The sequence below is a fragment of the Leucopleurus acutus genome (assembly GCF_964270905.1).
Source record: "Leucopleurus acutus genome assembly, chromosome: 21".
NCBI classification, from domain to species: domain Eukaryota; kingdom Metazoa; phylum Chordata; class Mammalia; order Artiodactyla; family Delphinidae; genus Leucopleurus; species Leucopleurus acutus.
This window is the reverse complement of record NC_139163.1, coordinates 34,015,587-34,043,191: the sequence shown is the minus strand read 5'-3', so window position 1 is coordinate 34,043,191 and position 27,605 is coordinate 34,015,587. Positions and strand designations below refer to the sequence as shown.

General features: G+C 49.3%; 1 protein-coding gene across 1 annotated transcript in view; it reads right to left on the bottom strand.

Annotated features, from left to right (window-relative positions):
* Positions 1–27,605, bottom strand: part of CSGALNACT1 (chondroitin sulfate N-acetylgalactosaminyltransferase 1) — a gene marked incomplete at both ends in the record, with an annotated part of 82,649 nt that overhangs the window by 3,164 nt on the left and 51,880 nt on the right. The window contains 3 exons of the mRNA XM_082863739.1: positions 8,691–8,785; positions 9,637–9,815; positions 23,663–23,764. Of these exons, the coding sequence (XP_082719865.1) occupies positions 8,691–8,785; positions 9,637–9,815; positions 23,663–23,764 (376 nt within the window). The remainder of the gene's footprint in view (positions 1–8,690; positions 8,786–9,636; positions 9,816–23,662; positions 23,765–27,605) is intronic.

Sequence of the window (27,605 nt, the reverse complement as noted above, 5' to 3'; positions counted from 1 at the left end):
ACACACACACACACACTCTCACAGTGCAGTGGGGTCCGGGGTGGGGAGCCAGTTTGGGGCGGCGCCATGGAAAAGCCACCTACACATCTGGCCTGACACCTGCACGGGCGAGAAGGAGGCCTGGGGCCCACAGGCCAGGTGGGCGGCCAGCAAAGGGCTCAGGAAGCTGAGAGGAGAGAGAACCACCTAGAATTCAGGCGCCCTGGCCCGGGGCACAAACTGGACTCCCTCAGGGACTGAAAAGAAAACCCGAGGCTGCGCTGCTGGCCCTGGACAAGGGCACCGAGAGGCCAGGTCCTGAGGACATGCTCTGTCCATTCATCCACAGTCCATTTTAACATCAATTGCTCCCCATGCACGTGCGGGGCCTCCAGGCAGGGACCGGCTATGAAAAGCCGGGCCTGGCCCTGCCCCGTGTCTCACTCTGCAAGTACGTTTCTAACGTATTTGCTGGAGCAGCAAGACTAATTTTAAAATGGTTTTTGTCATTTACGTAGTTTTGGCTGCACTAATCCTGGGAGTGGGTTTGTGACCCTAATGGCTGTTTTTCCGGATTTGTCCTGGTCACTCGCATAGGTGTTAGGAGAAAAGGAGGTCCCGCAGCAGGGCCCCCGCGCTGCCTGTTGCCCACTAACTGGAGAGAGCTCATCCCGCCCGGGCGAGACCTCTGGCCGGCATGTCTGCCTCAGGCAGGCCCCTCAGTCTCTTTGTTTCTGTTCCTTTAATGAGGAGATTCAGCCAAGTCGCCCCAAGGACTCTCCCAGCCTGACACCCAAATACTCACCCCCTCGCTGCCCTCCACCTTCCCGAGGGCTTACTCCACCTGTACCACAGGCTAAACTACACTTGACAAATGGCCTGCAGAAGTGGCGATGGACTTAACACTTCCTGTACTCTGCAACCTATGAAACCGTCTTATTTCACTACAACCTACGCGTGGATGTCACTTACACTATGGTTGGCACAAATCAAGACCAAGGAGAAGAAGGGCCGGGAGAAGCTGTCTCTCCCCCTCGACTCCAGAACAAAGGCCTGCTGTATGGTAGCTCCCCAGCCACAAGTGTCATTAGTATCAACTGGAAAGATTTCACAGGGCAGGAAAGTCAGGAAAATTTTCCACTGAGTCATTTTTAAAAAATGGTTTCTGTTCCATCCCACTCATGGCAGGTACACTGTCTCTGCCACAGCTAATGGCTCACTGTCCTTTCTGGTGGCTGGGACACAGACATGGCCTGGGTAAAAATGCAGTCAAAGAGGGCTCCCCTGGTGGCGCAGCGGTTAAAGAGTCTGCCTGGCCAATGCAGGGGACACAGGTTCGAGCCCTGGTCCGGGAAGATCCCACATGCCTCAGAGCAACTAAGCCCGTGAGCCACAGCTACTGAGCCTGTGCTCTAGAGCCTGCGAGCCACAACTACCGAGCCCACATGCCACAACTACTGAAGCCTTCGCATCTAGAGCCCGTGCTCCTCAACAAGAGAAGCCACCACGATGAGAAGCCCCCGCACCGCAACAAAGAGTAGCCCCCACTCGCTGCAACTAGAGAAAGCCCGTGCGCAGCAAAGACCCAACACAGCCAAAAATAAATAAATAAAATAAATTTATATATAAAAAAATGCAGTCAAAGAGCCGTGCAGCATTCGAACTTCAAATATTTGGCAGTGGTCTACCTGGCATTTAAGAGAGGAAGCTCCACACAGGGAAAACAACGGGCCAGCGCTTAGGGAGAAGCCCTAGAGGGACTGCAGAGGCAGCCTCCCAGGACCCATCCACACAGGGAAAACAACGGGCCAGCGCTTAGGGAGAAGCCCTGGAGGGACTGCAGAGGCAGCCTCCCAGGACCCATCCACACAGGGAAAACAACGGGCCAGCGCTTAGGGAGAAGCCCTGGAGGGACTGCAGAGGCAGCCTCCCAGGACCCATCCACACAGGGAAAACAACGGGCCAGCGCTTAGGGAGAAGCCCTAGAGGGACTGCAGAGGCAGCCTCCCAGGACCCATCCACACAGGGAAAACAACGGGCCAGCGCTTAGGGAGAAGCCCTGGAGGGACTGCAGAGGCAGCCTCCCAGGACCCATCCACACAGGGAAAACAACGGGCCAGCGCTTAGGGAGAAGCCCTGGAGGGACTGCAGAGGCAGCCTCCCAGGACCCATCCACACAGGGAAAACAACGGGCCAGCGCTTAGGGAGAAGCCCTGGAGGGACTGCAGAGGCAGCCTCCCAGGACCCATCCACACAGGGAAAACAACGGGCCAGCGCTTAGGGAGAAGCCCTAGAGGGACTGCAGAGGCAGCCTCCCAGGACCCATCCACACAGGGAAAACAACGGGCCAGCGCTTAGGGAGACGCCCTGGAGGGACTGCAGAGGTAGCCTCCCAGGACCCATCCACACAGGGAAAACAACGGGCCAGCGCTTAGGGAGAAGCCCTAGAGGGACTGCAGAGGCAGCCTCCCAGGACCCGCTGAGTGGACACAGTGCCCGGCAAGGTGTGACCCTCACCTGGGGACAGCGTGACAGAGGCAAACTGACTTGTGAGCAGGGAATGAGCTACACAAACACTTACTAACGGGGGCTTTAAAGCTCGTAGGCCATGAAAAGCCAGTATCTGAACAGCGCGTCGAAGTTCAGCCCTTGGTGGAAAGAGATCCAGTGGTGCCCTCGGCATGTACCGTGCGGGCAAGACGGGCGCGCGTGCCAAGTCCACGCCCCGCAGGTGGGCTGGGCGCTAACTGAAGCAGCGCCCTCGACAGCCCATGAGGCCTCAAGCATGCGGCAGGCCGCAGCACAGCCCCTTTCCGAGCCCTCGGTGGGTTAACTGCACCCTCCCCCAGGCAATCAGAATAAAATCCACAGGAACATCCGGCCTGCAGAGGCCCCACGTGACCTGCCCCTGCCTGCCCTGTCCATCCCCTGTCCCCTCGAATGTGCCAGCTCACAGGTCTCCAAGGCTGGACACCCGCAGTCTGCCCGGCTGGGGTCACCCTTTCCTGCTCACCACTGGGCTCTGCTCAGAGCAGTCACCCTGACCCCCTGCCAGTGTCACGTCACATCAGCTGGTTTATTTTCTCTGTAATGTGAGGGCTCTCTGAAACCCTCCTGTCGAGGGGCTGTTTCCGCCTGCTGTCCTCACCCACCACCGCTGGTGAACGTAAGCTCAGGGCCTTGGTCTCGTTCAGGCTGGATGGGCAGGTCCAATCCAGCACCCAGCAGACACTCAGTCACTCCTTCTCCAAGGAACAAGTGAGGAACAACCGGCCAGTGGAAACGGAGACGGCTGGGGTAGGAAATTCTCAGCAGCAAGGGGCTCAGCCCAGGTCTCGGAGTCCACTGAGGAAGCTCTCAGAACCTTGGGCTCTGGACCCACAGGCAGAAACGCTTTCCCCTTCCTGGGCTCTAAGCAGACGGCTCGACTTCTTAGAACCTCTGCCCCAAGCTTCTACACGGAGCTACACATGCGCGTGACATCTACTACCGTGAAGGAGATGGAGATGATACTCTAAGAGGACCATCCCCCTGCCCTGGATCTCACTCCTCTGCTTCCAGGGCTGTGTCCTCAAGACCACGCCCCCTTCCGACCCCCAGCACCCTCTGCACCCGGATCCCAGCAGGCTCTGCCCAGCACGACACACCACAACCGGACAACTGGACAGTGGTCAGGCCCGCCCTCCCTCGGGGAGCCCCCAGACACGCGCTCTGGGGGAGGTCACATGACGGGAGTGATAACTTCCTATCGGGACCAAAACACAAAGCACAAATCAGCGCCTCTCCCCACAGATGTGGGAAGGCTCCTCCCCGAGGCCCCACAGGTTCAGCCACACCTGTGGGGCTCCACGTGGCTGACTTGGCAAATGCCAGGGAAGCAATCTGGGCTGGAAAATAAAATCAGTTACAAATTCTCAGGCAGAGTATTTCCTCTAAACCGGAGAGAGTCTCCCAGGAACCGAGGCTGCGTTTGGCCCACCTCACGTCACCGGAAACCCCATGGGCCCCGGGTTTACAGGCCTTGTGCCTGATGTGAGGCTCTGCCGTTGTTGCCTTGAAGTCTTAGTAAATCCTGAGTACTGGGCCTGTGAATTCACCGTGCACCGGGCTGTGCAGTCACGCAGTGAGCGGCAGACAGCCTGGGCTGCAGGGGTCCCGAGGCCGGGCTGCCGCCCCCCATACACCCCGCGTGGGCTGGGCCCTGAGGCTCAGGGGTCACATGCACAGGATCCCAGGGGCTGCGTGTGGTGTGCACGGGCCTCGGGCTGGGAGGCAGCATGACCTGCCCACGATCACTCAGCCAGTCGAGGCCGAGCCCAGACCAGCACCAGGCTGGCCATGACGGTGTCCATTTCTTGACAAATAAGGTGTTTCTCAAGCCACAGCTTTCAAAGAATTGGTCTAAGAATGGACTCAATTGCCACCTCCTCCAGGATTTGTACTAACCCACACTTTTCTACAAGTCTCCTTTCATCGGCATCTGCATGAAAAAGTGAAGTGTTGGGACTTCCCTGGTGGCACAGTGGTTCAGGATCCGCCTGCCAGTGCAGGGGACACGGGTTCGAGCCCTGGTCTGGGAAGATCCCACATACTGCAGAGCAACTGAGCCCATGTGCCACAACTACTGAGCCTGCGCTCTAGAGCCCACAAGCCACAACTACTGAGCCCGTGAGCCACAACTACTGAGCCCACAAGCCACAACTACTGAAGCTCGCACACCTAGAGCCTATGCTGTGCAACAAGAGAAGCCACAGCAATGAGAAGACTGCGCACAGCAACAAAGCACAGCCCCCGCTCGCTGCAGCTAGAGAAAGCCCACATGCAGCAACAAAAACCCAACACAGCCAAAAATAAATTAAAAAAAAAAAATGAAGTGTCTTCTGAAGGGCATCGTGCTGGACCAGGACTCTGCCCAGGGAGCCTGCAACCCAAAGTCAGACCCTCTGCCCCCTGGAAGCACGCGGATGTGGAGAACGTGCCCCTGCCCCCAGCTGTCGCAGTCTGGTCCCATCACTTGAGTTCCCGACCTGCCACCCAGCGCTGAGGGCGTCTGAGCAAGTGACACATGCCTCTGAGCTTCAACGTTCTCACCCGTGACATGAGCGTAGCACTCCTTTTCACCTTACTGACTGTTACACAACGTGGGCAGAGTGCCGGCTGCCCAAAGGCCACGGACATGGCATCTGTTAATGTGACTTCTGTTCTCAGCGAATGTCTGCTTCCTGAACAAACAGAAACAGACTAAAAGGATGCACCAGGCCCAGTCAGCACTTTTTAGAAATTTAAACTGAAATGCAGCTCAGTGGTGTAGTACTCTTTGGACTAAAGGAGAGAGAAGGGTGTAACGAGAGAGAGGTGAGGACAGGATCCGCGGACCAGGCGTACGTTGACCAGTCGTCAGACAGTGCCGGGCAGGACCACGTGGCAGAGGGAGCGGCCAGGCACTGTGGGCATCAGCGCCGGAAAGGAGATGGCCCTCGGGGGAGGGCAGCTCAGGAGACACGGGGCAGGGGTGCTCCGGCTGGCGTCAAGCCCAGGTGCTGGGGTCGGGGTTTGCAGACATTTCCCCGGTGATCAGTACAAGAGTCAGATTGTGGAGGGCAGTTCATCCCCCAAAGAATCAGGATTCAGGGCTGTGCTGGCACGGCCTGGACCAGCCCACCACCTGGGCAAGGAAGTCTCTTCCCAGCCCTGTCCAGAGACGTCACAGGGGAGCCTGCACCAGGCCCTGCGGGAGGACTGACTCCCTGAAGATAGACAGCCAGCGCTGGGAGCCAGCTCCTTCCCGCTTCGGAGAGTGGGCTTTAAACACTTCTGAGCACACCACTGACTTTATGCCTTCAAAGGTTTTTTTTTAGTGGAATTAATCTGTGTTTTGGAAACGCATCTCTGGCCGAGGGTGAAGGAGAGACTGGAGTGTGAGGGAGAGATGGATCTAGATGGCTTCTGCAGTGGCCTCAGCAGGAACTGACAAGGCTCAAACCAAGAGAGGGGATGTCTAAAGTTAGCGGTTACATAAATGAGGGTTATTCCTTTCTCGGAAGGCTGTTTCTACATTAAAGCATCAGCAAGTTTCACCTCAGGTTTAAAACTCTACAAATTAAATATTAGTATGAAATCCCATGATGTCACTTACTACTGATTACTAACGGTCTGTACTCAAATGTAAAGAAAGAAGTAACCTGAACACAAAAAAAAATCCCCGTAAATTTGGTTTCTCGCCTCTATCTGCAGGCAAACGTTATCAACTGTCAGTGGCAACAGCCAGAAGCAGTAAGTGGTACACTGACTACCAAGGTTGTATTTTCAGGGCTGCTGGCCAAGGCTCCCATTTGCACGTGGCAGTCGTCTGTCACAGCCGCATTCTGGACCTGGGCTTTCCTGTCACCTTGATACTGATGTAGTCCGGTGAAGGCTCTCAAGAACTTACTGATATATGTGTCGTATCTTTCAAGACTGAGCCGAAAGGAGCCCCTGGCAGGAAGTCTCTCCTAATTTACCCACCTCCAATCACTGCCTGTTATTTTATACCTTCTCTGCACCCACATGTTTTCTCTCCACCATATTAACTTCAGGAGTTTGAGGCTCTCCTCTGGTCATTTCCCTTTCTATTTCCGCTCTCACCTAGAACTTAAGCAACTCTGTCTCTGCCACACTAGATAAGGGAATCCTGGTCTTGGCCTGAGCTCTAGCTGGTTGTGTGACCCTGGGCGAGTCTAGGAGAAAGAAGTGAGTGAGTGAAATGACCTGGGGCATCACTGCCACGCATAGGAAACTGCTCCAGTCCCTGACTGCCCCACGCACACCTCAACTAGCTCTCTATGGGCAGCAAGTGCTCCAGAAATGGCTCATCCAGTAAGAACATAATGGATGCTTTTCTTTTTTGACAGAGACCCCTTTGTCTCAGAGACAATTGCTCTTTCTAGGATAAATAGCCATAAATACTGACTCCTAAAATACCAGACCCGTGTGCTCTGTGGAAGGTCTCAGCTGTGTTCGGAGGTGACTGGTAAAGGCTGCAGGATAACTCAGAGGCCTCGGAGCTGTGGACACAGCAATCTGAGTTCTGTTTCTGACTTGACCACTAATTCTGAGGACCTGCGAAGCTGGCTGGACCATGCCAGACCTTGAGCTTCCCTGCAGGAATGGCAATAAAAGGATAAAACTTTCAAATTGTGAAATGAAATGAATTCCTTGAAAGCAAATAAGGTCTTGATTTGAAGTTGAAACATTAATCCTATTCAATGTCAAATGTAAAGCAGTACTTTATTTAAAATCAAAGGAACTTTTATTCTGATTGGTTGAAAGAAAATAAATCCTGCATCCCATTCCCCGCCTCAATCCCTATTAGAAGCTTAGAACTCTATGGAAAGGAAACATGAAGTTCTTCTGTCTCAACAGGAGTGATATCACCTCTAAGTAGGAGTGAAAAACTCTTACTGTGTTTATGTATAAAGCACATGCATACACACAGTATGTACAGATACACAACAAATGTGCAGTATTACAATTTCGCTGGGGGAAGAGAGAACGGTGTTATTACTGTGCTGTGTGCCTCATGCTGCAAGTGAAGCCACGCTGAGACATGGTGAGAAATGAACCTGGTGCAGCCTGGAGGAACCCAGGCTGGAAAAGATCATTACATCAGCTGCCAGAGGTTAACTGGAAGGGGACCCAGGATGGGGTGGGAGAGAACAGGTTTTCCTACTTCTGGAAGCTTCAACACAGAATCAGTCTTCCCAAAGAATTAGACAGAACACATTTTCAATGAAAATCAGTTTACTTTCCCGCTGCAGGGAAGCTTGGAAGACTGAGTCCCATCACCTCCTCATGGTCAGACAGCGGCTTCCTTTCTCCACCCTGAGAGGTAAAGAAACACGGCTTCGCCACCTCAACAGGAGAGACAGCCGCTTGAGGCAATTCCTACTGCCGCCCCCCAGGCTCAGCCTGAGCTGGCAACAGCTTCAGATAAGCCCTGCTGGCGTCTCTATAGAAGATCACAGCCCAGCTTGGCGATGACAACAGTGGGACATTTTGCCTCGGAGGGGCACACCTTCCAGCAGCGCAGGGACCTTCTGCTGGCTTCACCCTGTCCTCCTATTGCCTGTACTTTCTGTGGAATGGACCAGCGAAGACATCTCAGCTTACAGAGGGCCTGGGTGCTGTGTGGGTCCCCTACCCATCACCTGTGCGGCTGGGATCTTAGTACAGAAGTCCCTCCCATATTCCTGTGAAAGCCACCTTGCTGGTGACACCTCTGATGCTAATGTGGGAATGGTGACGGAGAGCAGGGATCTAGCCTCTGCCCCACTGTGTGCCTGGTTGGGGGGGGGGCACCTCTTCCTGACTTCCGTTTTCCACCTGTCAGATGGGAACCTAAATCTCACCTTTCTTACCTCATAGGATTGTAATAATAAAGGGGAAATGTGCTGCAACCATAATGCAATAATACTGGTTTCCAAAACCGTAGAAGAAAACTATGACATTACCTTTCTGTAAGGTACTGTTCCTATCTATTTTCCACTTTTAAATACTGCAAGCCTTTTAATCAACGAGGCACTGGGAACAAAGGCCAGAACACCTGTCACACTTACAAATTACTCTGGGAAGCAATCCACAGGTTTCCACTCACCTCCACTCATGGTCAGGTGCCCCTGGTGACGAAAGACATGAAACAGAGCCCCACCAAGGCCCCTCGGGGGAGCACTCACCAGCTGCTTTTCTAAGGGAGGGATCGAGTCATGATGGCCGTATATTATGCCAGGATTGTACTGACTGAAAAGGACCGGATAAAATACCTTCTTCCCTGCAAACCAGAAAACAAACATATGCGCTAAGCGACAGATAAAGCTGTTAGGTTTGTTCATTTATATGCGACCGTCAGAAACAGCCTAGGGATCTGCGTCCACTGTCCCTTTTGCCTCCACTGGTCTCTGACACAGACCTTAGCAGTACTGCAGCAGGTAGACCAGATGGACACACACGGATTCCCGACTTCCCAGCACAAGGGTAATGTTCTAAGCTCTGACGGCCACTGGACCTGGCACTGGGCACAACTAGTGGGAGTGGGTGTGAAAGAGGGCCCCAGTGCCCCCGTCCTGCCAGACCTTAACCCTTTAACTGCTGGCTCGTGGGGCAGTCAGCCAGGGTGACCTCAGGCAGCAGGAAAAGACTTTGGGAGCCCCGGGTAGCTGCTCTTTACCAATTTTCACAGAAGAATTTCAGTATCTGAACAACGGACATGGCCATTCCGGTGGTTATCAGCTGAGTATCGGCCTTGCCGCCGAGTCAAAGCTATGAGGACAATTTTCATACTGTGGGTTCTTTCTGTCTGGAGCCCCTCCTGCCCTGGTAAACGCCCATAGCCACTCCTTCCCTTCGGTTTCAGTGGTGTCTCCCAGGCCCAATCCTCCCCAGCACACCTGCTCCCTGGTCATCCCCTAAAGCTGACCTCCTCAGGGAGAATGGAAAAGGGGCTGTACACACGAACTTGGGACCAAGAGTCCCAGAGCTATGGTGGCTGACAGGCCCCCAGCACGACACCAAAGGAGGAATCAAAGCAGACGGCATCCTTGTCTTTGTCAGCGGGGCAAACAAGGCAGATCCAGGAGCGGGTCGGCGGGGCGAGCTAAGAGGTGCTTGGGAGCGGAGCCCCACCTGGCTGCGTGTTCAGCCTGCAGGTGTTGAGGAGCTCGGAGGTGAAGTAGATGTCCACGTCGCAGAAGAAGAGCAGCACGTTGCGCCCCGTCCAGGAGCGGGCGCCCACATCCAGCCCCTTTCCCCGAGAGAACTCCCCATTCAGCTGGATGAAGGTGAAGTTCCTGAAGTTGGCGGCTCTGAAAGGTGAGACCACACACAGTCACTCAGGTGCCCGGGCTTGCTGCCGGTGGAATCCCCTGGAAAACACACAGCCGAGGCCCACGACATCTCACCACGTGTCTTCTGTGACCCGAGGGCACTGGGATTAAGGGTACCAAGGACACTTGAGAAGTTTTAGCACCAATTTATTTTTTCTTTTTCTAGCAGTTTCCCCATATTGAAAACTACTGTCACGGCTAACGTGTGCTCCTCATGAGGGGGAGAACGTGAGCCAGTGAAGACCAGGTGACAGAACCCAGGACAATCCCAGTGCCTCTGGAGCCAATGAAACCAGTGGCCAAGGAAATAAAGCCGCACTGCAATGGCCCCACGAGCGGCTTCTCATCGGGGTTCCCTCCAGGAACCCGGCAGCGTGGTCCGGGTGTATGTCTATCCCCAGACACGCTTACACCTGGATCCCTTCCCCACCCGAAGGTAAAACAGCCGAGCACAGTAAGGAAATGACACTTGGATTCAGGAGATGAGGACGTTTGGGACCTGGCTCCCCTGTGGATTAACACTGTGATCTAGGCAAGCCCATTAATCTCCTGGAGCCTCGGCTGCCTCATCTGCAAAACGGAAATAACGACACCTTCCTTAACTGCTCTCAGAGTGATCAGCGTGGTAAGGGACGCTAAGAGTATAACGCGCACCAGGGGAGCATCAGCCAGTCTGTTACCAGCACAGGCCTGAGGGAATGGAGTCCAGGTGCTTCTTCACCTGGCTGCTCTCTCCCAGAACCTTCTGAGATGCGGCACGTCTTGAGCAAAAATTCCAGGAATTCATCTAGTACCTAGTGGGACAGGGACTGTCTTCTCCCAGAGACCCACTCTGGGTCCTACTGGACTCCCAATTCCACTTGTACAGGCCTGGCATCCGGCCAGCCCCTCTCCCGTGACACACCCTTCCTGTCCTGATGGTTTCCTCACCCCCAGCTCAGAGCCCTCCCCCCACCCAGCCTATCCCATCCCCCGATTCTCTCTAAACCTGATGCCTCAAAAGAGGTTCAAAACCCATCTCCATTGTTTAAAGTCTGTAACTATCTCGGGTAAAGGTCACCACAAATACAGTCATAAACTTTTCAACTGTATCTGGTAGTTTAATCGGTGGAACTAGTTCTGCTACCCCTTCCTTGACTTGTCACCTCCTTTCAGACCTGGCAGTGAGCTTGGGTTTTTTATCCTGGGAATCTGGGCCCAAGCTTGTCTGAGTCTGAGGCCAAACATGCTTTTCAGATTAAGGCAGAAGGCCTGGTGCCTGGAGGAGAACTGGAGTGTAAGCCAGGAGCCCAGGTCCAGGGCCTGGAGCTGCCCAGCCCCACTGGGTACCCAGTGGATGCTGGTGACTAACCGTGTCCACAGATGAATGACTGCAATCCAGCACTGCCTCTCGTTATTTGGGGCAGTAGCTTCACTTCTCTGGCCTCAGTTTCCTTGCTGCAAAGCCTCATGGTACAGACCTCAGGCCCTTTACATGCTAAGGTTCTGCCGTTGGATGATTCAGCCCAGCACTGCTCTACCCGGTTCTACTCTTTCAGAACTCCGTTTTGACTCTTCTCTCTGGGTAGGCGGGCCCCAGTTCCTATTTTCTGTGAGTCGCCTGGGGGTTATGCCCCAGCGTTCCCTGGTAGGGACAGCGCTGCCCCCTTGTCCGCAAAGAAGACATCCAGGTGGAGTGAGACCCTTGCAGCACCTCTGCATCCCCTGGAGGTTTCTACAGCCCACTTCCCCCTGCCCTACTTGATCAGTTCTCAGGAAAGTTCTACCCTTGGGAGATGCCTGGGTTTTCACCTATTCGTCTAAGCTAGCCTCACAGAACTTGTCCACTGTCCAGTGGGCCAGCTTTCTCTCACAGCTGTAGCAGGTCTCTTTTCTCAACTGTCTCACAGTTCATACTCTGTGAGATCACAGGGACTAATTTCCAGGGCAGGGAGGGCTTACATGCCCAAGCACCAAATCCTTGTTCACGTGTATCTGACTCATGACTCAGGTGGCTCCTCCCAGAGGCTTCCCAGGCTCTATCATTAGAGATTGCAAATAGAAAAATGCTTCACATTTGAACAATGGCAAGAAACTTTCTCCAAGAGTAGGGGAAGGCAGGTCCTTAATTCACTGTGTTAAAGACCAGCAAGATTTTTGTCCCAAACAGCTTACAGTCCATTTGTGTTGACATATCAAATATTTACACACAAATAGTATATTTGCTATTTACTGTGTAGAATATCAAACATTTACACAAAGTGGAGTCGTGTTTAATACTTACATAAGAATACAGGCAGCATTAGAAGCTGAACTAACAGCATCGAAGGCATGACCAGCCAGGGGGCTGAGTGAGTGGTCGGGAGGCAGCAGAGGGCTACAGGTCCAGGGAGAGTGGTGACTGGGGGAACACACGTACCCCACACAGAGCTTAGTCTCATTTGTTCTGTTCCCCAATTCCCCAAGCCCTGGTCTGAACTCTGCTGATGGACTGCTCTTCTCTGCCCTGCTGCAGTGGGTGGAGGTGGGAGAAAGGGAGGGGAGGAGAGGGGAGGGGAGGGGGGAGGGGAGGGGAGGAAGAGGGGAGAAAGGGGCGGGGGAGGGGTGGGGGAGGGGAGGGCAGGGAAGGGAGCTTGCCTGTTGGTCACCGTCCCTGGGAAAGGGGGCTGGGACAACTCACTGTCCTAGTGCTTGAGATGACCTTGATATAGAATTTATTTTAAAGTCTTAGAACATCAGCCTCCATGCTTCAGTGTGTGGTCTGTAGAGGAAGAGATCTCGGGGAACGGGTGCCAGGTCCATGGCCGGATGCACACGCAATCTGCCTCCTCTCTCTGTCCAACCTCCCAACGAGGATGAGATAAGCCATGTTACACCCACGGCACCACCCAACCTGAATGTGCACTTTAAACCCACTCTCCAGCGCGTCCACAGGCCGGACGCAAAGCCCCAGGACACAGTTCCTGCCACTTGCTGTCCACACAGCGGCCCCTCTGCTCCATGGGCCCCGGCCGTCTCTGCTTCCCACGCCCCACAGAACCCTGGCTTCCCATCCACCCTGATCAACGCCGGCCGGCAGGGGACATGAGGGACCTGGACAAGACTGCACACGGAGGCAGGGTGGGGACGGAGTCCCTGCTGGCCTGGGAAGCCCCATCGGCCGATCCTGGGCCCTGGAGAGGCGCAGGGTAACTCTGTCACCATCCGTGGTTCCCAGTGGGGCGGCCAGGTCACTGTGCTCAGTTACACGTCTGTCTGCAGGTGGATATCGGTGCTGCCCTCTTCCTGATCACTCAGCCCAGCACCCCCTATAATTAACCAGGACCCCTCCTTCTCCTCTCTTGCCATCAGGAAGGACCTCTGATAATTGACACGTGATCTCTGCTGAGAAAGAGGGCCGAGCTGGAGACACCAGAAACCAAATCAGAACAACTTCCCTCCCCTCTTCTCCAGAATGGCGAAATGAACACACTGCGAAGCATCTGGGCTGGGAGTGGGACGCCCCCTCCCATCTCGGACTCATCAGCACCAGCTCCGGAGCACAGGGTGCACGGGATGAAGGGACACCATCTGCTGCAGGATAACCGGGCCCCCGACCTTCCCGCAGAGGGACTTGCTCGCTGGGCCCAAGCGTCCTGCCCAGCAGCACGTGGACAGCATACTAAGAGGCTGTGCAGAAGCAAGGACACATTTCAACACAGAACACTGACTGTCCCGTGGGGTCATGGGTTTGGGAATGTGCATGACACGACCACAGGGCCACAACCCCAGATGCAGGCCGCAGAGCTACACGGGCAGGGGCCCTGTTTAGTTCTCTGTTCATCCCCATCCCCTCCGTAGCGACCAGCTGGAAGATGGGCACCAAGAGCATGGACGCACTGGGGCCTCCTGTGTCAGCTCAGTGGTCTCTCCCTGGAATCCACCTCCTCCCCTGACTCCAGTGAAGATCCTACCCAATCCTCATGGCCCACATCGAGTGTCACTGCCTTTCACCCTCCTGTGAAACAAGGTGCCCTCTCTGGGCCACCAGGCGTTTGGGCCAGTTCCACCTCCGTTCTCCTGGGCCCAGTGCATTCTCGTGCCCTGTGCACTGGACCACCTGGTCTGTCCTCTAAACCCTGGAGGACAGGGACTGCTTTATTTTCTTATCTCTGTCTTCAGAGATCATCAGCACTGTGCGGTAAGTGGCGCCCACGGGGACACAGTGCAGCTCAATAAACACTGGGTGAATCAAGAGACGAGTCAATGTAAAACACAGAGTGCGTCTCAGACCTGTCACTGTGGGAGATGCTGCCCCAAGACACCACCTCATCCCCTCAGGTGGGCACCGGAGAGGCCCTCACACATCCTAAGCCCACCTCCCCCATCAGAAAGAGGCTCCAGCCAACACGTTCCCAAGGACAGGCACAAACAAAGCTTTTAAGAAGATGACAAATATGTAAGTAACAGAAAAAAAGAGAGCTGAAGAAAATAAAATGCAATTTGGTTTGAAATATTTAATTTAGCTATACAAAGAAATGTAATATTTAGCGGCATGTCTAGAGTAATGGCCTCATGAGGAATGGGCTTTTTCATGGTAGAATGTGGGCATTATACTCTCTACTATGTAATTTCCTGTTATGAATCAGAGTCTGCAGTTCCAAATGGCCCCAGGATTACTTATAATTATTTCTTCTCTTTTCTTCTTGAATTGTATTATCAACTGATGAAACTCGTGAGTCTCTCATTCAATTCCTTTCTTTTATATCATAAGGCTGATGCACTGGGTCTCCTCCAGGTTGTATGTAGTCATGCTGACAGAGGTTAAAATGACCTGAGGCAGCCACTGTTTCAACCGGAGATTTAATTTCTCTAATTGACATGCATTTCCCAGAACTGCTGGCTTAAAAATGATAAAAGATCTTGCTGTCTAATGTGATTTACTCTAATACAAATTTCTTCCCACCCCTGCAAGGAAATTCTCTTAATGTGACACTTCCCACAAGAGCCCTTCATAAAAAAGAAGAAAAAACCTTTAAAAATTTACATAGAAATATTATATTCGATGTATAACTTAAAAATTTAAACCTAACAGCCCTGAATATTGACATTTCTTATGAGTTCTATTTACTAAAGGGATCTGAATGCGGTAAGTAATTTAAGGCTAAATATATTCTCAGCCAGTTGTTCATAGTAGGCATTTTAAACAATTGAGAGTTTTCTAGTTTCTGAGCTTATATACAAGCCTGCTTATACAATTGTTTTAGCAGTTTCTTTTGAAAATATAAATAAAATTGACAAACCTTTAGCTCATTATCTAGAAAAATAAGAGAGATGACTCAAATTAATAAAATTATAAACAAAAAAAGGAGACATTACAACTGATACCACAGAAATCCCAAATATTGTAAGAGACAACTATGAAAAATTACATGCTGACAAATTAGATAACTTAGTAAAAATGGATAAATTCCTAGAAACACACAACACTCAAGACTGAATCATGAAGTAATAGAAAATCTGAACAGACAAATAATGAACAAGGAGATTAAAACCTCCCAACAAATAAAAGCCCAGGGTTAGATAGCTTTACAGATGAATTCTACCAAACATTTAAAGAAGTAATTCCAATCCTTCTCAAATTCTTCCAAAATATTGAAGAGGAAGGAACACTTCCAAACTCATTTTATGAGGCTAGCATTACCCTGATACCAAAGTCAAACAAAAACACAACAAGAAAAGAAAATTACAGGCCAATATCCCTGAACATAATGCAAAATCTTCAACAGAATACTAGCAAATTGAATTCAAGAGTTCATTAAAATGACCATAGGCCATGATCAAGCGAGATCTATCCCTGGGATGCAAGGATGGTTCAACATCTGCAAATTTTAAAATGTTATACATCACATTAACAGAATGATGAATAAAAATCATATTATTATTTCAATAGATGCAGAAAAAATTCAAACAAAATTCAAACACCCTCTTATGATAGAAACTCTCAACGAATTAGGAATAGAAGGAATGTACCTAAACATAATAAAGGCCATATATTATAAGTCCACAGCTAACATCATACTCAATGGTAAAAATTTAAAAGCTTTCCTTCTAAGATCAGGAACAAGACAAGGATGTCCACTCTCGCCACTTTTATACAGTACAGTATTGGAAGTCCTAGCCAGATCAATTAAGCAACTAACTAAAATGCATCCAAATTGGAAAGGAAGAAGTAAAACTGTCACTATTTGCAGATGGCATGATACTATCTATAGAAAACCCTAATGACTTCCCCGAAAAACCATTTTAACTAATAAATGAATTCAGTAAAGTTGCAGGGAACAAAATAACATAAAAAATCAGTTTTGTGTCTATCAATACGGATTTATAGTTACTGCTTTATGCAGTTATCTTTTTACTTTTACATCCGATAAGAAAAAAGCATAAGCAAAAAATACATTTATACTGTGTCTCATATTTCCCTATGTAGTAACTTTTACTGGCCCTCTGTATTTCTTCACATGGATTTGAGTTTGTGTCCAGTGTCCTTTCATGTCAGCCTCAAGGACTCCTTTCATTATTTCTTGTGGGGTAGGTTTACTAGTGATAAAGTCTTTCAGTTCTTAACTGAGGAGGTCTTAATTTTTCTTTCAATTTTGATGGATGGTTTTGCTGAATATTGAATTCTTGGTTGCCAGTACTTTACTTTCAGCACTTTGAATATGCCACCCCACTTTCCATCTCATTAAGGATCCCATGGACCTGATGAGTTGCTTCACTCTTGCTGCTTATGTAATAGGGAAGAACAAATCTGACTCCATATTGGATCTGTTTCTTTTACTTTCTTTGTATTCTACTGCTTTTGCTAGAAATTAAATACGTTGGCTATAGCCTGAAATATACAGGGTAGCCCATTCTCAAGGCTCTGACCTTTAAAGGTATAACTCTTTTCCATTCATAGAGAGATAAAAAGTTGCAGAACAGAGAACAACATTTGTCTTGTTGGAGGTTTACAGGAACAACGTTACCTGACCTACCTGACCTACATGGACAGCTGCAAGAACGAAGGATTCCAGCACCAAGAAGTTTTCAACAACTAACCACACCCCCTCCCCTTTTAGTATAAAAGGAACCTGAATTCTAACTCAGGAAAGATGGTTCTTTAGGACTCTAGTCCACCATCTTCTAGGTCTGCTGGCTTTCCAAATAAAGTCGTTATTCCTTCCTTGCCCCAACAATTTGTCTCTTGATTTATTGGCCTGTTGTGCAGTAAGCAGTACGAGCTTGGACTCAGTAACACAGATTCTTTCTCTCTTTGTTTTTCAACCATTTGACTGTGATATGTCTAATGTGCATTTCTTTGAGTTTTCCTGTTTGGAGTTTTTGAGCTTCTTGGATGTGTAGATTAATGTTTTCATCAAATACAGGGAGTCTGGGGCCATTATTTCTTCAGATATTTTTTCCTGCCTCTTTCTCTCCTATCCTGGTACTCCCATTGTGTCTATGTTGGCATGCTTGACGGTATCCTGCAGATCTCTGAGGTTTTCTATTACTTCATTCTTTTTTATTTTTGTTTCTCAAACTATATCATATATCAATTGACCTATTTTAAAGTTCACTGATTCTTTCTTCTGCCTGTTCAAACCTGATGTTGAGGCCCCACAGTGAATTTTAAATATTGTACTTTTCAACTCCAGACTTTCTATTTGGTTCTTTTTGTAACTGATCTCTCTATATTTGGTGAGACATGGTTCTCATACTTTTCTTTGTGTTTTAAACATGGTCTCTTTTAACTCTTTGAACATATTTAATACAGTTGACAATGTCTCTGTCTAGTAAGTACAACACCTGTGCTTCCTCAGGAACAATTTCTAATGATTGATTTTGTTCTCTGTGCATGAGCCATATTTTCTTGTTTCTTTGCATGCCTCATAATTTTTTGTTTAAAGCTAAACTTTTTTTTTTTTTTTTTTGGTACGCGGGCCTCTCACTGCTGTGGCCTCTCCCATTGCGGAGCACAGGCTCTGGACACGCAGGCTCAGAGGCCATGGCTCACGGGCCCAGCCGCTCCACGGCATGTGGGATCTTCCCAGACCGGGGCACGAACCTGTGTCCCCTGCATCGGCAGGGAGACTCTCAACCACTGCGCGCCACCAGGGAAGCCCTAAAGCTAAACATTTTAAATAATGTAATGTGGCAGCCCTGGAAATCAGAATCTCCACCCCCCTCAGGGTTTTGCTATTGTTGCTGTTTGTTGTTTGTTTGTTTACTGACTTTCCTGAACTAATTCTGTAAAGTGTACTCTTGTGTGTGACCACTTAGTGGTAAGCTAATGATTAAGCAGGGATTTCCTTAAATGTCTGGAACCAACAAGTCTCCCAGTCTTTGCCAGGGGACTCTGTGTGCATGGTGGGGACTCTGTGAGCATGGTGGGGCATGTCATCAACACACAACCAAGCAGGTAACAACTTACCTGAGCCTTTACTTCCTTCTTGCACAGAGCCTCAAGATCAGTCAGAGGTAAAAAGTAAGGGCCTGCTCAGGTCTTTTCTAAGTATGAGCACAGCCTCTGGATCCCCAGGAACGTGCTGGAGCTTTCAAAGCCCCTTTGGAGATCTCACTCCTCAGATTCACATTCTGAGCTTTTTGGTTAGTCTACTGTTTGCCCCAACTCTTATCTACACCTCAGGCAGCCACAAAGGTAAAGACTTCCTGTAATTGTTTTTTGTCAAATACCCCTGGATAAAAGGTTCCACGGGGAGGCCTCTGAGTCAGGTCAAATGAAGACAACCTTGTGAGCAGGGTCTGCCTGGCTGTGATTCTTATGCGCTGCTGGTCCTCAAGGCTACTGAAGAGTTGGGGGCAGAGGTGAAATGGGGCAAGTCAAAGTTCACAAAGCTCCCTGTTCACACCAAAATTCAGTCATTTGGATAAACACTTTCCAGACTGTTGCAAACTTTAATTTCCATAGTTCTTAAAAAAGTTGATTCTGAGAATTTTTAGTAATTTTCTCACTGTTTTTATGGAGGAGAATTTTGCAAGCTCTTTATTCCACCATTTTCACTGATATCACCTTTTTTTAACTGTTGCATTATATTCCATTGTATGAACTTAATATCATTTAATTTTTTCCATAATATATTTTCCCCCAATGTTTTACTTGGAAAAAATTTAAACCTTTAGAAGTGTTGTAAGCATAGTAAAGTACCCATATACCATCATCCAGATTCACCAAGTGTTAAAGTTTTGCCATATTTCCCCCCTCCCTCCCTCCCTTCCTTTCTTCCTTCCTCTGAACCATTTGAAGTTACAGACATCACGGCAACTTCACTTTCAAAGATTAGTACTCCCCAAGAACCAGGACACTCTCCTTTATAACATTATAACAATGTAATAATGACACTCAAGAAATTTAACACTGTCACAATACTATAATCTATATGCCATGTTTGAATCCCCCAAAGAACAACTTGGAATACCTAAAAATACAGGCACATCTCCACAAAGAGCTGGTCACCAAGCAGAGTCATGCTTAGCCCCTTCTCTGGCAGATGCCCAGTGAGATGGCCACAGGCCTAGGTGCTGCCTTCACCTATGAGGTGCTTCCCAGGATCCAAGACTCTTTATCTTCTAGGAAGGAATTCATTGTGTAGCTTTTTTCATTTTAGCAGATGAGATTCTTATCTAAAACGTCCTTGTTTATGAAAAAATATTAAAACAAAGCAACAATTCTCAAATTTCAGACAACTTTCCCCCCAATTTTCTTTTGGGATGTTCTGATAAAATGTTCCTGAGGGTACACATCAAGCAAATCCCTTCAAAGAGGCATGAAATGTGGACAACACCATGGCAACAGGGCATTTTCCTGACAACACACACACACACAAAACCCTCTCTCAGACACATACTCACAGGACAGGGCAGTATCTCAGTTTTAGTGCTTCAATGTCAGAGGTGATTCTACTGAAAGATGTCTTTGTGTCCTGACGAGTGGACAAAGATGAAGATACCATGCAGTAAATTATAACTCATGCAAATCCACCAACCAGTATGAATTTTTTAAAATTTCCTAATACACAGCTCCAAGCAAATGTCCACCTAGGCCAGAATTCCTCAAAATGTGGGCCATGGACCACCCACATCAGCATCACAGGTTGAGCTCATTCTCAGTGTTGGTTCCCAGGCTTCATCTCAGGCCTAATGACTCAGACTTTCTGGGGCTGGATCTCAGGAATCTGTATTTTAAAAAGCACCCCAGGTTATTCAAAGTACATTTATATTTGAGAACCACTGAGCTAGGGTGTAATCTGAGATTAACTGAAGCTTAGTATGAAAAACTCTGTGGAATAAAAATCAGATATTGAAAACTGATTTGTACTGTTATCTACGTCAGTGGCTTCTAAATATTTTGACCACAACCCTTACCCTTTCAAAAGAATATATTATAAATCATGACACAGCGCACGCACACACGTGCACACACACACACACACACACACTCTGAAATTAAAGTTTCATGAAACAATATTTGTCTTTAATACTTGTGATGTATTCTGATAATCTTCTATTCTATTTTGATTTTTTAAAAACACTGCACCTAACCCACTAAATCAATTTCACAACCCTCTAATGAATCACAAATTGTAGTTTGCAAAACACTGCTCTACAGCAATCAACTGAGATGTAAAGCGCGACAGAGTAAGCGTAAACCGAAAGACACAGACACTGCATGCTAGTCACTAAACTGGGGTTTTTCAAGATATTCTTAAAATATATACATTAGCTAGATTTAGAACAGTTTGATCACAATGCTGATAGCCAAATGAAATAAATTTCATTTAAACTGGTTTTAAATCTTATTATTCTCAATGAACAATGATCGGTTTTTGGAGTGAGAATTTGGTGCAATGTTAAGACTTGGAGTCCAGGAGTTACAGACGAGGTTCAGATCTGGCTGTCCCCCTGGGCAGGGGTGGCAGCCTGAGTAACAACCTCTCTAAGCCTCCATTTCTTCATCTAAGAAGTGGGGTTAATAACAGCTTCTATCTCATAAGGTTGCTGTGAATATTAAATGACATCACTCATGTTAATAACAATGGTTATTATATTATTCAAAGATAAGATGCATTTGAATAAAAGCTCTAGCATCTTAAGAGAATGATAAAAATGGTATTTAAATAAAGCTTCGTATATGCGTTTTATATAGATTACAATGTGTACAAATCTACTACACACCTGGAATTGTCCTTCTCCTGATGAATGAACACTGAACATTTTAAACCTGAGTGAGGCCCAGTGCCAAGAGCTGGAGTTTCAGAAGCATGCGACACAGTACTACTAAGCAGCGTATAATCTAGTGAGGACAGCAGAAAGAAACGTAAACAGGCAAATCATATGCCAAGTGCCACAGATAAGAGATGCTGAAGGGGTGTATGGTTACAGTTCAGGGAGGAGAGGACAGGTCAGGATGAGCTCCAGAGTAGGGACCTGGGTGCAGATGCACAGGTAGGGGGTCTGAGGAAATAGGAAGGAGGATGGAGGGAAGGCCAAACCTGAGAGAATAATGGGCATGAAGACAAAGGGTAAACTGAGCCCCCATCTGGCTGTGGGGCAGTAAGTCATCAAAACAAAGTTAGAAGTAAGAGCCAGCTTGGGTACCAGGCTGGGACAGTGGGTGATGAGGAACTTCATCTGGACGGTGGGGCTGCAGGCGGCCGTGGGAAATCAGCTCAGGCTGGTGGCAGAGGGCAGGGCATTCCTAGAGCAACGCCCTGGAAGGGGCAGGACACACCCCACGGCATCAGCGACATCAACGCTGCAGTGTCGCCAGTGAACAGAAAGAGGAATCAACACGGAAAATGGCGCTCCAATGAATTCGCCGAAGCTTCTGCAGCGCTGCTTTAAAGACTGACCCGGGCTCCAGACGAGTCCCCATCATGGGTAGCTTCACCTCTGGAAACTTTCCAAGCCACCCCTACCCCTCAAATGATTTTACTTTTCTCGTTCAGAGTCATTCTTTGCTCACCACACAACCTTCTGATTGCGAATTCAGCTTGCCAGGTCATGTGATACGGCGGAGAATGCCTTGATAGAATCCTGGGCGCTCCGGTCACTAGAAAGGGTATTTCCTGTAACACTGTCTCAACTGGCCTTCCACTCGTCCATCAGACTCGTGGAAAGTCGGTTACACGTATCTATCAGACATCTGATCACCTTCTGATGTCCTCGGAAGGTGCCAGAGCCAACAGGACTGATATCTCAGTCCTGGCTGGGCTTTCGAATCACCTGGATCTCTACTTCAAAATATCCCGAAAGGAGGCAGCTGGCTGCAAGCAAGGCCTCCCTCGGGCAGCCCCTGGGGGCGGGGGGGGGGGGGGCGCCACTTTCCCAAACAATCGTTCTCAATCCTGGCTGCATGTCAGAATCATCTGGGAAACTTGAAAAAGGTCCACACCCAGGGGGTGGCTACTTGCAGAGATGTTAAACCCTATCCACTGGGCAGAGGACGTGAATTCTAGTAACACACTCCTCACTCCTAAGCAGAGATGAAAAGGATATTGCAATGCATTGGAGCTGAGAGATTTCTATTTCACTTACATTTAGGATATTGAATTATTTTATTCCCTTTGATCTCCCTTCAACAGGTACCATAGCTTTAAGCTGGTACTAGTTTTAAACTCTTTTAACTCCTTATTGCTTTAGAACAGAGGTCAGCAAACTTTTTCTGTAAAGGACCAGATAGTAAAGGGTTCAGCTTTGCGAGTCACACTGTATCTGTCACAACTATTCAGCCCTGCAGCTGTAGCCCGAAAGCAGCCATAACTAATACAGAAACAGATGAGCACGCCTGCTAGCCAATAAAACTTTATTTACAAAAGTGTGGACAAAATTTGACCAGTGCACTGCTTCAGTTGTTTGAATAATAATTTGCATTCTGATCCTGTGCTCGTAACACAAAATTGGTAATAAAGCCCGAAAATAAATACAAAAAGTGCACTCAGTCTCGGCATCTTATCCTTTGACTATCATCCTATTACCATTTACCAAAGACTCAAAACAGAGGGACTTGTTTATATTCAGACCATACGGACCTACCCAGATGACTTCTGCCCCCAGCACCTCTGACCACCCTCCAAGCTGCACCTATGGAGAAACCACCCACCTCGTCGTTCACCTGCAGCTTGCGAACGAGAGGGAGTGGGCAGTGCTGCCAGCTTCCTCACCAGTAGAAAATGCCACAGATATATACTCATTAAATATATGCTTGTTCATTTCTTCTGGTAAGAAAAACCCCTCTCTTCTGCTTTTGAATACATTTAATCCTCCACGTAACTGATGAACGAGGTAAAAATCCAGAGCTCTCGGTCCAAAAGTGTTGGTTAAACAGCTTCTGTTAATCTAGGGTCCCTCCCCAGCATCACTGGCCCCTGATCTCTCAAAATGCAGAACGAGTGAGTCAGAAGGGTGAGGCCATTTGCTAAGTGGATGAGAGCGAACCTTGACAAGCGGGGACTGAGAAGGAGCTCTCTGCATGGCTGTGCTCCCCAAGTCCACCCCTGCCACGTGTGGTCCCCAAACCTGCTGTGTCAGGCGGGGGCTGGAGGAGCCCTGCCCCCCACCCTGGGTGCTCCGGGCAGTTGTCTCCACTGTCCGAGTTGACACTCCTCACAATGAGGGCGGGTGTGAGGCAGGTGGTCCCCAGGAAGGAGGGCACAGAACTCCCACCCCCGACACCACCACACGCAAAAGGCCAGCCCGTCACTCTCTCGGGTTGGGTCGCCCACAGTGAAAACGGCTTGCATGAGCTCAGGTATCTCCTCCCGCGTTAAGGTTCCAGACTCCCCACCATGGCTCCACATCAGACTTACTTGGAAGTGTTTTCAAGTATTCCCTTGACCTCATTCATTTCTTCTTTTCCAAAGTAAACGACGGTGAGATGAACTCTCCCATCCTGCTGGATGCACATCTCCCTAGAAAACAAAACACGGATGTCTGGTCCTGTGTTCACAGCAACAGGCAAAGCCGAAACAAATACCTATTCTGTAAAGTGCAAAAGGGTCCAGGGAGGGAACTGGGCTGCCAGGAGAGCAGAGAGGGGACAGGACGTTCTGGCTGGCTCTTGCTATCACCTGTATTCCTATTTCTCTTACCAAGAAAACCATGAAATTTAAACATGCAGATCTGGTCAATGAAAACTCAGATGCAAGAGGCCACAGGCTCAACCTGCCTCAGGTCCAGCCCATCAGGGCCTGGATCCAGTGTCTAGAATGGCCCTGGGTCTGTACCCTTCTCTGCCACAAGATATCTACAAAGTACAGAAGACACAAAGCCCAATGTACAGATGAGAACACTGAAGTCCAGCAAGGGTGAGACTGGATTCCTCATCCTTGCCTTTTCTCGTGTGTGCAACACAAATAGTCTTAGAGACTGAATGAGCAAAGGTAAAAAGACATTTATTTGTTTAGGACCCTAGAAACCCTGGAGATACCCAGTGTCATGGCTGTGTGGAGGGGCAATGGTCCAAAAGCATAGCTGCTGTCCCTCACCCTCCCTAGGCAGATTCCTTCACTGCTCCTCTCTGTGGCTGTTGGTCCCAGGCACCCGGCACACACACGCCAGGCTCCCGGCAGCCCTCCTGGGCGGGGCCAGGCCTACACCTGCCTTCCCCACCAAAGCATACCTGTTATTTGCCCGGGCCCTGTCCTCTGCTGAGGGTTTACTTCATATACATGTGTGTATCACGTGCGTAATGTGTGTTGATGTGTGTATATGGATGTATATGTAAATATATGTGTATAAAAATGTGTTTACGTGTAAAACATATGTGTGTACAGACATGTACGTGTGTGTGTCATTTTAGCAGATTTCTGAAAGCAAATGAATGGAACGATTCTACTGGTAGGATGGTGTTTGTGATACGCTGATACTCTGCATGCCCTCCCACGTCATTCCTTTTATCGCGGTGTTGCAACTTCCCTGAACCCCTGACAACAATCCACGTCAGAGTCTTTCAGAGTCTCCGATCTCTAACTGCAGAAGCCAATTTATGCAGTGATTTTTATCGTGACATCAAGGAGGAGGGACTGCCTACCTGGGGTTTCTGGGAAGATCAGAGAAGATACTGTTCCTGCACTCAAAAACCTTACTTGAGAAATAAATGAGCTCAAATGAAATTATCAGACATATTGTGGCATTGATAAAAGTTCACAGAATTCAGGGCTTCCCTGGTGGCGCAGTGGTTGAGAAGCCGCCTGCCGATGCAGGGGACACGGGTTCGTGCCCCGGTCTGGGAAGATCCCACATGCCGTGGAGCGGCTGGGCCCGTGAGCCATGGCCGCTGAGCCTACGCGTCCGGAGCCTGTGCTCCGCAACGGGAGAGGCCACAACAGTGAGAGGCCCGCGTACCACAAAAAAAAAAAAAAAGTTCACAGAATTCAGAAAGCACAGCCAAGCCTGTGGGCTGGATGGCTGGAACCCTGAAGGATGGGCCGGGTTTGGGACAGCAGAGAGGAGGAGGAGAGAATCCAGAGGGAAGAAGTACTGGGGAAGATTCTATTGACCCTGGGCAGAGGCACCAGGGCTCACCTGGTCAGAGGTTTGGCTCGGAGAATTCCCTCTCTTTCCAGAGGAAGGAAGGGAAGAGCTGATTCTAAAAGCAGATGGAGGGCGGGGCTCCGAGAAGCAGACGAGGGACCAGGAATGGGGCCAGGTGCTATTCCTGCTTCAGAACTGCGTGCTCCCCCAGCCTCAGCCCTGCAGACAGAGCTACCACCCACCGAGCACAAAATTCCCTGTACATAAAAGATCCCTTCTGCAAACCTGCCAGATGACGCTGTAACTTCCTTTGCCAGGGCAGAATAAAAGCCCACACACAGCACCAAGTGCTCAAAAAACTATGCTTTAAAAGTGTGGGCAGTTGGACAAATCCATCCCAGAATCAGCAGAGGGTCACCCGCTGAGCCTGAATAAAAAGCATTCTTGTTTTTTCTAGTAACATCTTTGTTGGCATTTTAAAATCCATCAAAGGACTTCCTGTTTTCAAGGAATAAAACAGAGACACACTGGACCTTTACTTTTCATTCACCAGCTCAGGCTTCCCGAAAAGGCAGAGCAGAATTTGTTCTGAGGGCCACCTCCAGGGCCCTTTCTATTTATTCATTTATTCCTTCCTTCCTTCCTTCCTTAACCAAACAATAAATCTTAAAAAAGGAGTAAGCCGTTTCTACCCTTGAGTAGTTCTCCATCTGATTGGAGATTGCATGCTTAAAGCTATCTGCACTGCAGCCAACACACACTGCTGGAGAGAAACACCATCACCAAATGTCTGATGATCTTGTAACTTTCATATTTTTCAAAACACTTCTCACTGGACTCCACACCCAGAAAGATGTGTAAGCAAGAGTTGTGCAGGTGGGTGACTGTGGGCACAGAGATGTGTGTTCTGGTGTAATTATCTGTACCTGGACCCACACTGCCTAGGTCCTTGGAGACAACTCAGGTGCCTGCTAGCTCGTTTCTGTAACAGCAGGGTGGCAGTGTTTGGGACGAACCTCAGGGAACCCAACTTCCTAAGAACCCTCTGGGAAGCTCTTCGGTTCGCCGGGCTCCACTGCTTTAGCTCCGCACTGGACTATCTTCCACCTTAACCTGGAAGCCTAAAAATTCTGTTTCTACGTCACCAAGACCTTATCTTTTTAGGACTTTAGAGAGGAAACAACAGTTCCTTCTCACCCAGGATATTGTAACACAGAGTATAGAGACTAAATAAGATATCTTTTCAGCCAGAACACATGGATCACAGCCACTTAAACACCTATATTTTTATTCCCCAAGAGGCTGAGAGCACGTCACGGTCTCTGAGTTCTGCTACTAATCTGTACAACCGCACCGTGGAAAGAGACCCTTGACTGTCATTCACACCCTACCTGTACAGGTAAGAAAAGGGGTTCCAATGTCCTGCACACCTAGCATGCAGCCCACTTTCCCTCAGGACCAGCCCGGTATTGGTACCTCAGGTTTCCTTGGCGAGGGTGAGGGATGCACCCAGGATGCGTCACGGCTCTGGTCCTACCACTCAGGACCCCAGCACAAAGCTGGGTAGTGGGCATGGCCACGTGGAGGACAGATGCTGCTGGCAGTGAGCATGGCAGCACCAAAGCCCCTCGGCATCCGTGAGGACCAACGATGCTGTTCTTGTGAGAAGCACTGAGTTTGCACCACGCAGCTGAGCTGGCAGTTAGCGGAGGCTGAAGTGTATCTGACCTTGTGTGAGACCTCCCTGGTAAGTCGGACAAAGACCAGAGGGCACAGGAGGCTGAACATCTCGCCACAGAAGGTGAGAGAGAGCAGGAAAACCATGTTTCTCATAGTTACGGGACCTGTTCTTATACCCTGGGCTGAGTAGCCTGTGGAAACACAGTTTCAATGACAAACATTATTGAGTCCCTTTGTTGTGTGATGAGTAATTCTCATTGGAGTAAGATTTTAAAAGAATCATTGTGTATGGCCCCGTAGGGGGACCATCCAGGTTTGCCTGGGATTCTCCAGGGTTTAGCACTGAAAGTCCACATCCCAGGAAACACCTCAAAGCAAACTGGGACAACTGGTCACCTTCCTGCATCAGGGACTTGACAGGAAGGAATGGGCACCTGAAGAGCACAGGACAAGGCGGGACAGAATAACGGCAGTAACAGGTCTAATGAGCCAGGGGAGTGCGGCAGAGACGTGACTCATTTCTGATGGGTGATGGGGACGGGTACCAAGGTCAAGGCAGCATCCAGGCCGAGCCTGGACAGGTGAGTAGATGCCACG